The 16687-nt window shown below is 43.5% G+C and overlaps 1 protein-coding gene across 1 annotated transcript in view; it reads right to left on the bottom strand.

Moving 5' to 3' along the window:
* The window catches only part of Enthd1 (ENTH domain containing 1), a 109171-nt gene that overhangs the window by 76363 nt on the left and 16121 nt on the right, over window positions 1-16687 (bottom strand). The window contains exon 2 of the mRNA XM_057792418.1: window positions 6695-6937. Within this exon, the coding sequence (XP_057648401.1) occupies window positions 6695-6937 (243 nt within the window). The remainder of the gene's footprint in view (window positions 1-6694; window positions 6938-16687) is intronic.

The raw sequence follows: 16687 nt of genomic DNA, 5'->3' as shown, positions 1-16687 counted from the left end.
TTGGTGTGCATGCATGTGTGTGTGTGTGTGGTATATGTGCTCATGTGGCATGTATTATTCTTGACTTTTTGATTTTTTTCCAAACACATTTTATTATCAGTCCATCATGTTCAGTTTTAAAAATCCTTCTGGAAATTTTGATTGTAATTGCACTGAATCGGCAGTTCTCCACTGGAGGCAATTCTGGTTCACGGGGACATCTGGCCATGTCTGCAGGCTTCTTTGATTCATTCTCACAATGGTAAAGAATGTACCACTGTCACCAGGGGAGAGGGGGCAAGGAGAATACCACAATGTATTCTCAACCTGGTCAAAACAACAGTGGTACCAAGAAAGAAAAACCCTCACCAACTCTTCAGTTTGGAGACAACTGACATACTTGAATTATTTCAATACACATGGACTATTTTCCCATCTACAGTCCTTCCTTAGTGTGTTTCAATTATGCATCATAATCCACAACGTATTGATCTTACACATTCTAAGATTTGTTCCTCAGTAGTCATGATTTTTAAATTTATAAATGGTATCTTTAAAAATATGTGTACTGGGCCATCTATAAAGGCACCTGCCACCAAGACTGACTGCCTGGGTTTAATTCCTGAAACCCACACGGTGAAAGGACAAAAGCTGATCCCCATAAGCTGTCCTCCCTCTGACCTCTCCATGTACCGTGGCAGCTGCATGTCCACACATGTTGGGACTGGAGAGATGGCTCGGGGTTTAAGAGTACTGACTGCTCTACCAGAGGACTGGGGTTCAGTTCCCAACACTCACATGGCAGCTCACAACTGTCTGTAACAACAGTTCCAGGGAGTGTGATGCCCTCCTCTGGCCTCTGTGAGAATTGAAAGGTATGTCTGGAAATTATCTACCATGGCAGTAGCTCAGTCTCCTTCTGCAGTCCTACCAAAGCTTGCTTCCCACTCTTTGAAGTTACTTTACTGGGAATATTCATGCTTAAAAGCTTTTTATCTTCTTAGGGAATTGAATATTTTTTCATTACCTTTCTTATTCTGTTCGGTCAGATCTTACTATAACTATACTGGTTTGAATTGTTTTACATTTATTTATTATTGCATCTGCGTGTGTGTGCGTGTGTGCGTGCATGTGTGTGTGTGTGTGTGTGTTTGTGTCGGTTGAAGACAACTTTCATGAACTGGTTCTCTCCTTCTGTGTCACCAGATTTAGTGACAGGTACTTTTCCTCCTGCTTTTCGTTATCACTTTTTCGTTTTAGTTAGGTTATGACATCTTCTATCCCCTGTTTTCACCCTCAACATGAACTTAGACTTGCATCATGCATCTGGATCTCTTTGTCCTCATCTGATAAGTCTCTGCCTTCTCATAGGAGTTCCAGCTGCTCATGTCTGTCTTGATTAATAAATCTGGGCTTAATCTCATCAGTTTACTTTTTAAATTTCTACTTGATTTAATGTATGCTTCTCCTATTTGTAAAAATTTTAATATTTTCCTATTACATTTTTTTCCTTGTGGGAGTTTGTGCATTCTATTTCTGTTTGGAAATTGTTCCTGGAAAGCTTATCATACACGCTCACTGGGGACAGTGACCTCTCACACATCCTCTATAAGCACTGGTGATCATGCAACAGAAGAGCCCTAGGGTTATCACTTGAAGCAGACATTGAAAAAGTTTCATCATAAGTTAGCATATCATATATTGGGTTGGTGCACACCTGTAATTTCAGAACTTGGGGAGCTGAGACAGGAGGGCTGAGTTCAAAGTAAGCCTGAGCTGCACAGTGACACCCTGCTCCTCTCCTCCACAAAGGAAAAGACACTCCTTTAGGCTCTCCATAGCTCTTGTTACTGACACCTCTGTGTGTACGTATGCCTAGAATTATGTTCATTATATAATTTAGGATTGTCACTTAGAAGAGACCAGATCTTTACAATGAGCCTGTATCATTTTACAGGAACAAAGTAACTTTTCCAAAACAAAAACCAAAGAAAGGCAGACTTGAAGTCAGTACTCTTAATAAAATCTGTTGGTTTGGGAAGGCAGGGGTATAGACTATAGGGTTTTATGCTTACTTTTAAAATGGCAAAGTTCAACGGTAGGCCTCACCAACCTGAGTGTTTCAGTGGCACCCAGTGTGTGTTATGAGCACCCTCATCTGCTGTTATGTGCGCAGAGGTGAGCAAGCCTGACTCTCAATCAAGGCTGCCATGCAGACAGTGACACCCATGCTTCTGGCAGGATGGTGACAGCAGTGCGACTGGTCCCACAGCCATCACGTATTGTGTGCATAGCAAGGCTCTCAAGGCATACAATGCTATTACTTTCCCCGCTGCCCAGAGGAATCCTCCTTGGGCACAGAGGAAACTACTACAAAGACCACACCTCCCAGAGAGCGCGGGTAAGCAATGCTTCTGGAGAGAGCCAGGCCAGGTTGCCACTCTCTGCAGCCTGCTGCTCGCCATCACACAGTAATCAGCCTTCAAAATCAAAACCTCCCAAACAAAAACCACCCAAGCAATTGACGAGAATTAAAACTTAGGGAAACATCTAAGAGTAGGAATGAGAACCAAGAAGTAGTGATGTGCGAAGGCTTCTTCAGAGCGCTCTTTTCCCTTGCAAATTTACCTCGAAGCAGTCAGAGCAGCTGCTTCAGCTCCAGGCTTTCTAGTGATGCTCTCAATTTCACATCTCACTGTAACTAAATAAGGCAGAGGCATCTTTAACCTCCGAGGATGGAAATTTACCTGCACAATGTCATTGCCTACCTCTCTTTCCTCTAACCCGATGTGGAAGTCATTTTCAGTTCTTCCTTTCTTTTCCAGTAGGACATCCACTTAGCCTGTTGCCTCTTTATGTGGTGCTGTCTTCAACATGACTGTCCCCTCATCTCTCCTGCCCAGAGCAAGTCCTGTGCCCAGACAGAAAACAATTGCTCCTCACAATCTCCCTACAACCCACACCTCCTTCATTTCCACACAAAGCAGTAAGAATTATCTCCCCAAAACAGCTGTTTTCTGTAATAAGAGAGCGAAGTTCTGTGACTAAGCTAAACATCCCTCCTGTTCAAGTACTGAACTGCTTCCTAGGTGCAAGTTCTAGCAAATTGAAATTTCCAAATACCATTTATTATGCCTTTTGCTAATTGCTCAGGAAGCTTTCAAGCATCTGCCCATATTTCTCTGCATATTCAAAGTCCATTTCTATTCCATTTAGTACACAAGCAGGTCTAACACATTCAATCCACCTTCTGCTTGTACGCTTCCCCACTGTGGTTGAGATTATTCTACTGTCTCCTCTACTTACTCTCCCCTCCTTCTTCTGACTTCTTTCTAAATAAGTACAGTTGACACACAGCTATCCAATCTTCCTTGCAACTAGGAGTGTCCATGTGGCGAAGTGATAAGCAACATGTAAGCCAAAATGTTAAGTGTGACTTAGCAGGATGGAGCATTAGTATTTTCAACACCTTTCTCCTCCTTCTAGTTAGAATACAGCTGTAGTGGCTGGCACTCAGGTAGCTATGCATGAGTTTGGTATAGCAAAGAGACAGAATCTGAAGCTCCTGGCATCCCAGGAAACCACACCAGTCCCCAAACACCTATTCTGCATTACTACAGAAGGAAAGAACCGACCCCTATGTTTAAGGCACTAGGATTTCTGTGGCTCCATCTATTGCTCAAGACTTGTGACCACCCACTTTAGATGCATCTCTCCACCCCCGGGCTTCCACTTGCTACTTCCTTTGTCCCACTGGGAGGCCCCTGCCCAATTAATTTTCTTTTTCTTATTCTTATCCCAAAATGTCTGCTTTACTTCTTCCTTTAAAGTACAGCTTGAGATCCGACACCTTCATGGAAACGTGACTATGGAGATGATACAACAGCTAAACTGACTCGACCCAGTTGCTCCTTTCTAAACATAAATGCATACATCTATGTATTTGGTAAGACATCTATGTATCTAGTACAGAAACAAAAATAATCTAACCGAGTTTCTATTACCAGGGCTCCAGCAGCGTCAGCATCTAAACACACACTTCAAGCAGTACTCAGCACAGCCTCACTCCTGGAGCCCGTTGTTGTGAAGCTGAATTGAAAGCACAGTATATCTCGCAATGTCACTCCCACGACAGCAGAGCACAGGAGTTGCCTACCATGTGCAGTGCAGGGCCTGGAAGATGGCAGACCATTCTAGATATGTGTCTACTAAGTGCATTCTAACAAAGCTCCAGGATTTTTTTCCTTTGAGGCCAGGTCACCTGTGTGGCACAGTCTAGCCTCAAACTCTCAGTTCTCCTCACTGGGCTCCCGATACTGGAGACTCAGCTGTGGGTCACTGTGCCTTGGGTTCATGATGGAAAAAAAAAAAGTCAAGCCATTCAGAGCTCTTCCTGGTGACTGAGATGTGTGATAGCATTGGATGACTTGGATTTAAAAACAGCTTACTCTATGAATATAAAGCAACAGACTGAAATTTCTTGTGTGCCTCAAAAATATGGCTCAGAGATGAGCTACTTTTGCAGTGACTTAGGGACTCACTTCGTTAGCTTGCTGTCACCCAAGAAGCTAGGTCTCTATTTAAATTCCCCTCCTCCAAAACGTTGCCCCACCCCATATCTGTCCCCAAATAAAGTCATCTCTGTCATTCTGTCCCTGACTGCTTTCCCTTTGGGTAAAGGAAGAATTACCGTCTAATATGGTCTATGTTATTCTATGCAGGTGTGCCCCTGGGCTGGCCTCTGTTACAAGTTCCATGGTGAAGGGAATTGTGACTCCCACATCGTTGTTCCTCCAAATTTCTTCTGGCCATTCAAATTTCAAGTAAAAAAGCTCAAGAAGAAAGAAGTCAGGAAGTGGCCAAAAGAGCCTGGGAGATGGCTCCACGGTAAAGGGCCTACCATGCAAGCATGAGACCTATATATACATATTACTTACAAGAATCCACCTCTGCTTCACAGAGCTGGATAGAGGGCCAAATACAAACAGCCCTGAAGCTGGACTCAGCAGTCAGTACCTGGCTACTGAGCGTGAGGAGCCCCAGAAGTCATGGGAAAAGCCAGCTGCCACAGCACAATCTGTAATCCCAACACTGTGGAGGTGGGGAACAAGGTGACTCTGGGGCTCCCTGGCCAGCCACCCTCTCTGAATCGACAAGTTCCAGGTTCAATGAGCTACCTTGTCTCAAAAATACAAGGTGGGATTTGATTAAGGAAGATATCAGTGTTCACCTCGAGCCTCCACACTCACATGTACCCCCAACATGCACACACCTACATACACCATACACACATACATACACACACACACACACACACACACACACACACACACACACGCAAGAAAGGTGATAGAAAACAGTAAAAGGGGTGAAGAAACTCTGAACATCAGTCACAGCTGAGTATTGTGCTCTTAGTGTCAGCTATGGAGGACTTCTTCCAAAACAAAAGGGTCCCCTGAAAAAGATGCTCCACTGCCTGTGGAAGCGCTTGGGTTTGCTGTTATGTTACAAAGAGCCCTTCTAATGCCTGCCTTCAACACAGGTACAAACTGAGTGAACATTTAAGAACACTGGACAAAGACAGGGAAGGATGATTTAGGACCGGGTTGTGTTAATATTATTGCTGATATTTTAAACTTTCTGCGCTTCATCGACAACTGAAATTAACTGGTCATGTTGAATTCCTGTAGCTCTTCTGGGGTCTTGTTAAACAGATGTCTTGATGGGATTCAGGCTGCTGACACCACCACAGAACAGGTGACTCAGAAACAATAGAAATCATTTTCAAACAACTCTGGAATATGGGAATTCCATAATCAGGGTGTCTGCAAGGTCAGGTCCTAAAAAGCCACCTCTTCCCATAGTAGCAGGAAGGTAAAAGAGAGCTCCTAGGATCTTTGGACTCAAATCCTATCTGGGGGGGGGGGGTCCTACTTCTGTGACTGAATCATCTCTCAGAGGCAACACCTCCAGCTGTCAGCACACTGGGGAATTCCCATGGGGGTGGGTACAAGCCTTTAGTCCATGGCCATAGACACAGATGTGTGACTGGGGGCAAGCTCTGAAAATCCTTGGATGCACTTTCAGTCCTGAGTTTAGTTGCTTTGAAGAAGCAACTAAGTCAGATTGCATCTGTGGTTTTCTTCTCCTAACTGCCCATCTTTATGCACAGCTCATCAGTGGGTGCTGGAGAAGCTACAGCAGGATATCATTCTTTGATGATTTAACAAGATTAATAGGAAAGATCGTTCCACTTCCCTGATAACCTTCTATCTCCCCCAACCCTTGTTTTAAAGATCAGTAATCCAGAGTTAAAGTTTTAGGCAAAAGAAAGCCTTACAAAGAATCATGCTAGGAGAATATTTAATTATGTTAGAATCTCCAAACATTTAAATAAACATGCCCATGTACCCAGGCCCCTACTCTCAGAAAGCAAACCTCCTCATACTCCAGTTAGAAAAAAATATTAAACTGAGCAAAGATGCCAAATAGCACAGCCGCTAGGCTAACAGTTTTAGCTGAAAACCAGTTTATGTGAATTCAGAATTGTCTACTGAATATCCCCCTTCATCTTTGGTCCCTGCAGCCTGAAGTCTAATAGTGGGTCAGTCCTGCTGACATGGTGTTGATAATTTGGCATGAGCCTGGTGCCGCGTGTTTCGAGCTGTTCTCAGTGGACACCTGTCATGTTCTAGGCCACTGCTTATGTACATACTTTTATTACGTAGACTCGCAATCGTCAGGAGCGAATGTTTCTTCTCAGAGGGAAGGTTTTCTGGGATGAGGACAGAAGTGCATGCTGCAGGCGAGTTCCCCGGGGCAGGTAACCTGGTGGGAAACATCATGCAGTATGAGGTCCGCTGTCGCGTCCAGCTTGCCACTTCCCTCTCTTTAAAAAGCAGCTGCTCATCCATCAGCAGAGTTATGACTTGTTTAGACTTCTCCCGGATATAGCGACCTGAAAAACAGCCAAGAATTTGCTTTAAAATGGATTAAAACTGTAATTAATTTTATCCTAAATAAAATTAAGGCAAAGCTGAAATGTAGCAAAGGGGAAGACAAGTAGAGGACTGTTGATGAACACATTCCTCTCTGTCAGCTAAGCAAACAAATCATCAATACATGATGAAATTGCATCTTATCTAGCATTATGCTTTTCATTTTAAATGCATTATTGGATTTTTCTTTGGAAAGCCACCCATACTCTGCAATAAATCACTAGCACAGGCACAGAAGGAAGGTTTGAGCATGAGGTCAGGGAATGGCTCAGTGGGTAAAATGCTCGTTCTGGGAGCATGAGCTCCCAAGAGCCTAGGAGTGTCAGGGGTGCCTGCGACCCTAGTGCTGGGGACCTAGAAAAGGAGGGCCAGAGACTCAATTGTCACTCAATCTAACCATACTAGCAAGCACCAGGTTTAATAAGAATTGCTATCTCAAGAAAAGTAAGGTGGAGAAGCAAGTGAGGAAGGCCTCCTGACATCAGCCCTGGCCTCCACAAGCACCTACACAGATGAGCAAGAAGCATGTACACAAAGGTTAGTTTCTCTACTCTCATCTCTTTGCCATTTCTTCCTTTCAAATTTCTTTTGTGATACCTCAAACTCTGTTCTAAACACCCTTAATTTATGGTGTATACTCAGGCCCTAACTGAAGAGGCCCACTATGTGTTGGACCCACTCAGTGTCATATGAAAGGCAAAAGTGGCTGGAACTTTAATCCTAGGGCTGATGTCAGGCACTATCTTTCCCTGGGAACAGGGCACAGATTTGAAGATGTGGAAATCCCATGTCTTCTTCCCATTGGCATCTTCAGGAGCTCGCCCCCTCTCCTTTCTCCTCCACCAATACCTCACCCTGCAACCCCAAGCCTCTTGCCAACAACACCAAACTCGAGGCAGCTGTTGGTTCTTCCAGGAACTCTGCATGGCTGGATCATGCATGGCATGGACTCATTTGGTCTCTCCTCAGACACCACCTCCTCAGAGCGGCTCTCCTCCTGCTGTCCTCTGAAGAAGCCCCACCCCATCACTCTATTCCTCATCCTGCTTTGCTTCTTCTGTGGCATCTGTAACTACCTACTATCACCGGTGTGTTGCTTGTTTGTTTTGTCACCTAGAATATAAACCCCATGAGAGAAGTCTCATTGCATACACTGATGGCACATAGCATATATTCAATAAATATTTACTGAGTAAATGAATCAAGAAAGAAACATCATCAGAAAGTTTCAAATGTTCTCCTTGCTATGGTGTAAATGAAGCAGATTGCTGGAAGATGCTGAGAGCCAATTTACAACTTAGCTGCCTCAGAAAGTTGCTTGGCTTAAAATAGCCTCCTGCAATACCCCAATTAGAAACTAGAAATTATGGGCTAGATTTGGAACATTCTACTTGGAGTCTGTGGGGATTGGTGGGATATGGGGGCAGCTAACTGGCTCCAAGTGGCACGCAGGCAAAACAAGCAGACAAGCTAGTTGCACTGGTGCAGGCCTCCTCCTCAGAGCATCACACTCCCCCAGGGAACAGAAGTAGCTTCAGGTAGGCCAGGTCACTGAATTTTGGCCAAAATAAGGAAGAAATCACCCAGAAGTGGGCATTTCACTTAATGCTGCCTACTTCCCCCGGCTCCCATTCCTCTGCCTGGCCACTCTACAGCACTGCAGGGAAAAGAGAGAAAAGCAGGAAGGAGTCCTAAGTCTGTTTCAAGGCAGAGACAAACAAACAACAATAGCAGGGCAGCATCCATTCGCTTCTAAGCAATATGTTCCGAAGACGACGTGAAGAAGGGCACAACATAAAACCAGAACAGTACAGGAAGGACAAACGCAGGCAGCAACAGCTTCATGTCTGAACTATGAAAGGAATGGGCAGGGTAGAAAACATGGGTTTTCTGAAATAAGATTCACTCCATGCTCTGCAATCAGAGGGCTCCCTCTTCTTCCTCTGAACCAATAGGATCCATGAGAATGACTGATTGATCCAGTTTGAAGCAGTCACATGTGTTGTTATGATAGGGTAGCAATGCATATTGTAGTCTCCCCGTCAGCTGGAAAGCACAGCACAGGGCTTAGGAGATTTTTCAGTGGTTAGAAATACTGGTTGTTCTTGTAGAGGACCCAGGTTCAATTCCCAGCATCCAAAACCATGATTAACTCTTGTTCCAGGAACCCAGCACTCCCTCACTGGTCTCTGTGAGCACCAAGCTTGCACATGGTACACATACATACATGCATGTAGCCAAAACACACACTAAAGTAAATAAATATTTTTGAAAAGAAAAGTACAACATGTGACAAAAATATTAATAAGTAAACACATAAAGATTTTTTTTTAAAAAGACCTAGAATGAGGGCAGAATTAATGTGGCAGAAGGAGGATCAAGCAGAAGGTCACCTTGGGGCATCCTCTCAAACACAAGGTAAAAGACAGGAGACAAGATCACTAGGGCAGCCATGCAAGAGACCAGAGTCCAAACCCATTTATCCTGCAGTCATTTAACCTCTCTCAGACAGGTCAGAAAGCATTCTAAGTACCAAGGGCAAGCAAGGAAAAGAGACAAGTGCACACATGCACTAGGGTTCTCCTGGGTGAAACCTGGGCCTCAGACTTGGCCAGGCCCTCCTTCCAGCCACGCCAAGAGCACCTTCCAGGGGTCATTTAGTGTTCTGTCACAGTTTGGAGCTGCTCATTTGACATATGTCCTTTCTTCTATCAGACTCCAACATCCACAAAAGCCAGAAGGACACTTAAGAAGTGTGTGAGATGGATGAGCATGGCAGGGAAATGTTCACCAAATGCCAGGGAAGGAGAGACTCAGAGGTCTTGGCCACTAAGGTCTGTTACTAGAAGAATGTGTGATAAGAGCTATAGAAAGACATGTCAGCCTTAACACCACTTAGAAAACATACCATACTCCTGTCTCCTTCCTGTGCCACTATCCTACCTAAATTTACACTTGTTCCTGTGAATTTTACTTCCATTCTAAGTGTGGAATATAAACATACAATGCCACACCCCCATGCAGTAATCAGGTCTACCAACCAAATCCACTAAGTCTATCCTTCCTCTCTCTTGGTTCAGATCATTTGTTGCTTGTAGTAGCTTAAATTATGTACCTAGTTATCTTCCTTCCAATTTACCTTCTAACAGGCCTCAAGCAAGCAGGGACAGGAAGGAAATAAGAAGCATCTAAACTTTAGTTTATGACCAAGTTGTTTCTATTTAAAAATAAAATGCCCTTCAGTCAGGGGCTAGGAGGGTATCTTGAGTAAAGCACCCTCCTAGCATCCTCAAGGTACTGACTTCTGTCCACAGCATTGCGAAAGCAAATAGACAAAACAAAACCCCACCCATGATGTTGGCACAGTATGGTCATGCTTCAAAGCATTGTTCTGCTCTGCTCAAAACAACCAGTAGTAACAGGCACTGCCAGTCTCAAAAATAAAAAATAAAATAAATAAACTCCACAGAGAAATACAAGTGAGAAAGCCACATGTGTGGCTCAAGTCACAGGGCTGCAGGGCTCTTGATCTGGCAGATGGGATTTCAGCAACTTGGGTGTGAGAAATCTAGACCTGATCTCCCTTTGATAAGAGAGGTCCGTGTTTGCAAAGAGAAAGTGAGAAAAGGACAGATCTCCCTGCTCTCTGGGATACAGCCATTCCTAACTATGTATTTGGACCTAGAAGCAGTCTTAACACATGGAAATAAGGTACGTTACCTACAGGCTCAAGTTTGGGTCTGCAACACGTTAATTTTAACTTCCAGGGCTCAAACTCCAAGTCACTTTGAAAAGGTCTGTACTGGAGGCCAGAAAGGAACACGGTGGATGATATGAGCAGCTAAGATGAAGGCAGCAGGAGCATGCATAGCTGTAGGAAGGGCCTCCTCCTCCATGAGCCAGAAGCCATGCCTCTACACCACATTAGACAGTCAACAGGACTAATTCAACTCCAGACAAAATATGTCTATAAGATCTTTTACAAAAATCAATATTCTATAGGATTTTAAATTTTTCCTTAAAAGATTTTTAAGTAAACCATTGAGAAATTAACACAGGGCAGAGAAGATGTTCAGTATGTAAAAGTGTTTTGTTTTATTTTTTTTGCCCAAGCCTGACACCTGAGTTTGATCCCTGGAACCCACACAAAAAGCAAATATGGTGGTTCACATCTGTAATCCCAGCACTCCCACAGTGAGATGGGAGGAAGAGTCAGGAGAATCAACGAGAAGCTCATGGTCCAGCTAGCACAGAGTGGCAGAGCGACTGAAACAAGAGAAACCAGCCTCAAACAAGGTGGAAAGAAGGAACCGAATCCCAAAAGTGGTCCTGACCTCCATACACATGCATGTGCATATATACACACACGCACACACATTAAAAACATGCAAGACTCACAAATATAAATAAAAATATGGAGTTATGAAACAAAATAAAAATGAGCATAAATGAGAACAGGTGATATGATGGGATCAAATAATAAGCATCTCAGCTACAAAACTACAATCAAAATTGGGATTAAAAATAAAAACAAAACGCCTTTAACATCTTAGACTCAGACAGCTGAAGAGAGACTTGATGGAGGTAAGCAGCAAAGTATTCAAGGCACAGCAGAGGTCACAAAATAAGAGTAATTAAAAATCACAAAGGACAGATAGAGAGACCCCAATATTCATCCAGAAGTTTCAAAGAAGACAGTTTTAGAAAAACCGTGTTCAGAAAGACAAGTGCTGGGATTCACAGGACAGTCCTGATCTGCAAGCCTGGCCAGGAACCCCTGGCTGGGAGTCACAGGCTCCAGGGGAAGAACCTACTCCTACCATTTTACTAAACTGACAACAGTGTCTAAATGCTTTCTCAGTTTATTCAATCGCCTGTGCCATAGACCAGAGCGGTTCTCAGGCCTCATCAGAGAAGCTTCTCCGTGCAGAGATGAACGGCTCAGCAGAGAATAAGAGACTTTGGAGGGCTCAGTCATAAATGGGACATCTGCATCATACCCTCTCCTCCCAAGGACCATCATAGGAGAGAGGACCCGAAGAACAAAACACTGCCTTCTGGACATAACAGGTGAACTTTTGAATTCACAATAGTGTGATTGCCTGACCAAGACCTGTGCAAGATCAAGCCAGTCATTCCCGCACGGAGGCAGAAGGAGGGCGTGAGGCCACACCCCTAACTGAGGAGCTCTGCACAGCTGATGGCTTCTCGGGAAGGAGAGTCAGTTTGCTTTGAGGGTGTGGTCTCTTGTAGGTAGACATTCTAGTGGAAGACCAACACCTAGCACAAACTGGAATCAGTGGACTCGTAAAGAAAAAGAAAAGGAGCTGAGGTTGGGAAGGAAGGAAGTAACTGGAGAGAATCTAGAAGGAGTTAAGGGAAGGGGAAAGGGTGAATATGATAGAAATAAATTGTATGTATGTATGAAGGATTCAAAAATTAATAAAATAGTACATTAAAAATTGTCTTCTGCTGGGTAGTGGTGGTGCACGCCTTTAATCCCAGTGCTCGAGAGGCAGAGAGGTGGATCTCTGTGAGTTCGAGACCAGCCTGGCCTACAAAGCGAGTTCCAGGACAGGCTCCAAAGCTACTGGGAAACCGTGTCTCTAAAAACCAAAAAAAAAAAAAAAAAAAAAAAAAATTGTCTTCTTCTAGGCATATTTGTGTATATCTGGAATCCCAGCATGATCAAAAGTTCAGACCAGCCAGGGTGACACAGGAGACTTAGAGCAAATCTGAAAGTGGATTGGTGAGAAGGCTCAATAGGTAAAGGAGTTTGTTGCCAGACTGATAGCCTGAGTTCCAGCCTCAGGATCCACATGGTGGAATAACAAAAATAACAAATTTCTTATATGTATTTGGTGTGTGTATGTGCGTGCCCAAAGGCCATGCTACGGTGTGGACATCAGAAGACAACTTGCAGGAGTCAGTTTGCTCCTTCCACCATGTGGGATCTGGGAGTTGGACCCAGGTGATCAGGCTTGGCAGCAAGTGTTTTAGCTACTTTACTGCCACCACCCAAAATCTTTTTAATTAAAAAAATTCCAGCCAGGTGGTGGAGGCATGTGCCTTTAATCCCAGCACTCAGGAGGCAAAGGCAGGTGAATCTCTGTAAGTTCAAGGCCAGTCTGGTCTACAAAAGCTAGTTCCAGGACAGGTGCCGAAGCTACAGAGAAACCCTGTCTCAAAAAACAAACAAACAAACAAACAAAAACCAAAAAAAAAAAAAAAGAGGAAAAAGAAAAGAAAACTCCAAAGGCTTAGTGATAGTGCTTGCAGTAGGCTTGAGGTCTTGGCTTCCATTCCCTGCACTACAGAAGGAGAGTGGGACATTAACCACCATGCAAAGCTAGTAAGAAGAAATCTATACCTATAGCCACTGCACGAAAATAGGAGAAGCACAATGTGAGGTCCCCAGATGGTATCGAGAGATTGAGAAAGAAGAAATGATTGAATTAAGCCAAGGTCATTGATGTCCTATATCTGGGCAGCATTTTTCTTATTAAGGAAACTATAAATTATGGGGATGGAAAGATGTCTCAGCAGCTAAAAGCACTTACTCTACCAAAGGTCCAGGCTGGAGTTCTAGCATCCACATGGCCTTCACAACTGTTTATAAATGCAGTTCAAGAGGATCTGATGCCCTCTTCTGGCCTCTGCAGACACTGTACACACATAGTGCACAGATAAAATGCAGGCAACACACCCATACACATATTTCTTAAAAAGGAAAATTACTAGTGATGAATAGTTGTCTAAATAAGACATTTCATAGTTATACCTACTGTCTGTGGAGTGAGATCCCTTGGACTGTTGAACCAATCACTATAGTCCTTGGCTATAGTTTCCTGTTGGTTGACTAAGTCCATGTAGATGACCAAAATTAACCTTTTTGTTCTCTTGTCAAGGCGATTTGAGAATCTGGTCTTTGGGGTCACTTGACTTGGGAAGAGCTTCTGGCTCCTCCAGTCTCTTTCACAACTAGTCAGAGATTTATTTATTTATTATATAGTGTTCTGCCTGCATGTATGCCAGACCAGAAGAGGGCACCAGATCTCACTACAGATGGTTGTGAGCCACCATGTGGCTGTTAGGAATTGAACTCAGGACCTCTGGAAGAGCAGCCAGTGCTCTTAACCTCTGAGCCATTCTCCCAGTCAAGGCCTTGCTTTAATGTGGCTTTGTTTGGAAACATGGACAAAATTATTCCTCTGTGTTGAGCCTCCTTTTTAGAGTGGACACTGGTTAGTAGAGTCTCCATATTTAAGATAAAGATTAGCTTAGAAGCTAACAATCCAGTCACTTCTAGACATGAGGCTTTGGATTTGGCTGTGGGGTGAGAGCTGGGATGCCTTCTGCCTCCCCGACTCATCACCCCTTTTGTTGAGTTATAAGAAACACCTAGCTCCAATGACACATTAACATTTTCAGAGTTGATCTTCTGGGGTCCAGTGGATGGATACAAAAAAAAATCAAACATGACCTTGTATTGTGTTTTTGTAGAATTAAGAAGTGATGGAGGAGTTACTTTCATTTAATAAAGAAACTGCCTTGGCCCATTTATAGGCCAGCCCTTAGGTGGGTGGAGTAAACAGACAGAATGCTGGGAGAAAGAAGCAGATTCAGAGAGTCGCCATGATTCTCCCACTCCAGACAGACACAGGTTAAGATCTTTCCTGGTAAGCCAGCTCGTTGTGCTACACAGAATATTAGAAATGGGTTAGATCAATATGTAAGAGCTAGCCAATAAGAGACTGGAACTAATGGGCCAGGCAGTGATTAAAAGAATACAGTTTCCGTGTAATTATTTCGGGGCATAAGCTAGCCATGTGGGCGGCTGGGTGCCGGGGACGCAGCCCCGCCGCTCCTTATTACAACAGAGTGGCACCCAACGTGCTAATGAACTCCACGTAAAACCTGAGAGGGCTTGAAAAGGAGAGAGAAAATTTAAGACAGCTTTTTGCTGTTTATGGGTTGCATGCCGCAAAAAAATTGTCCTGACTCAGCAGCAGGAAAAAACTGGCTGTTTTAAAATGCCGGCTTTCTGGGCTGTGCCGCCATCGCCATCTCTGTCTGGCTCCTGCGGAATACAGAGCTTTTGAATGGAGCATTTGGAGTAAAATGCTACGGCTTGCTTGATGGCAATGTGTACTGCTGTGTGCCTGGAACTGTGTATGGCTCAGGGGCACCAAATGGCTCTGAGGCAGGAGGGCTCAACTCCGCCACGCTGAACTGTGCTGGTCTCAGGCAGGAACTACCGTAATTACCATAATAACAGCGCGGTTAAGGTTTCCACTGGGCAGGACACAGGCGGTACCGTATTATCTGTATATGGTGCAACTTAAGTTTTTAAGAAGTGCTTAACATTTTAAGAAATGCTCCTGGATAGTAAAAAAATTACAGATTCACAATAGAACTGATTCAGACATGTTGGATGAATGTACATAGGCTTGAGAGAGAGAGAAAAATATATATAAAGAATAAAGTTAATGTCTTAAAAAAAGGGTAAAGTCTTTAAAGAGACAGAGTACAGATAGTTATAGATTAAAAGAAATAAAGAAATATAAGCCACGTAAAAATGGAAAATTCACAGAGAGTCTGGATTATGTACATTGTGTTTTCTTTAAAATTTTTGACTATAAAGGAGCTAAGGACAGAGAGACATTTCATTATATGGGCTGCTAAGCTAAACCAGAATGGATATAAGGGTATTATGATTTCAGAATATGGGTCTAAGGATATGATGCTTTGGAGAGGGTCTTCTTTTGTTTTCACAGAGGATGAGACTCTGTGGATTGCGTCTATCCTGATATGGTATGATAGACCACGCCCTCCTGAAAGGTTGCTGTGAACACCTTCAGAAAATTACTTCACTCAACTGCCGACTGAGATGACCCTGACACACAGGTTACACCATGAAAGATCTGAATACAGCGCCCCCATTCAGCAGGAAGCAGTTTGGAGAGAAAAAACTGCGCCCATGTTCCCAAATATGGTTTATAAATGTTCTTTTACATTTAAAGGGGGATATGATATAGATATGAATAATTTGCATTGGTGTGGATTTGAAGGTCAATTTTGTTATATGTATATGCATATTTCTAATCTTGATTAAGGTACTGTGATTGTATAGTTCATTTAAAAATGTAATGTATAAGCCGGGCAACGGTGGTGCACGCCTTTAATCCCAGCACTCGGGAGGCAGAGGCAGGCAGATCTCTGTGAGTTCGAGACCAGCCTGGTCTACAGAGCTAGTTCCAGGACAGGCTCCAAAGCCACAGAGAAACCCTGTCTCGAAAAAAAACCAAAAAAGAAAAAAAAAATGTAATGTATATAGGTTGTTAATGGATAATCATCGATAATTGTCAAGCTTTTAGTCATGTTAGTTAGATTTTCTAGATGTGCATAGATATATTTCAGCTAGATAGGCATTCTTCATATCTTTCAAAGACTGCAGAATATGGCATTTAATGTTTTAATAACTTAGGGCTTTTCATGATAATGAGACACGTCTGCTCCTGGCAGCACCAATCTACTTCAAGAGGAAGATGGGCACCAAAGAGGCTCCTTAAGGAGTTTGATAGCCATTTGGGCAAGAAATTGCTCTTGCATGGACTGATGCATAAACTGGATACAAAAAACCCACAGAGAGAGGACTGCTGAACTTGCCTAAAGGTGAGATGGTCTTTCGGGGTTCCTGACTCATGAAA

The sequence above is a fragment of the Chionomys nivalis genome, chromosome 17 (assembly GCF_950005125.1).
Source record: "Chionomys nivalis chromosome 17, mChiNiv1.1, whole genome shotgun sequence".
Classification (NCBI taxonomy): Eukaryota; Metazoa; Chordata; class Mammalia; order Rodentia; family Cricetidae; genus Chionomys; species Chionomys nivalis.
Note: the sequence above shows the minus strand (reverse complement) of the source record. Positions and strands in the feature narration are given on the sequence as shown.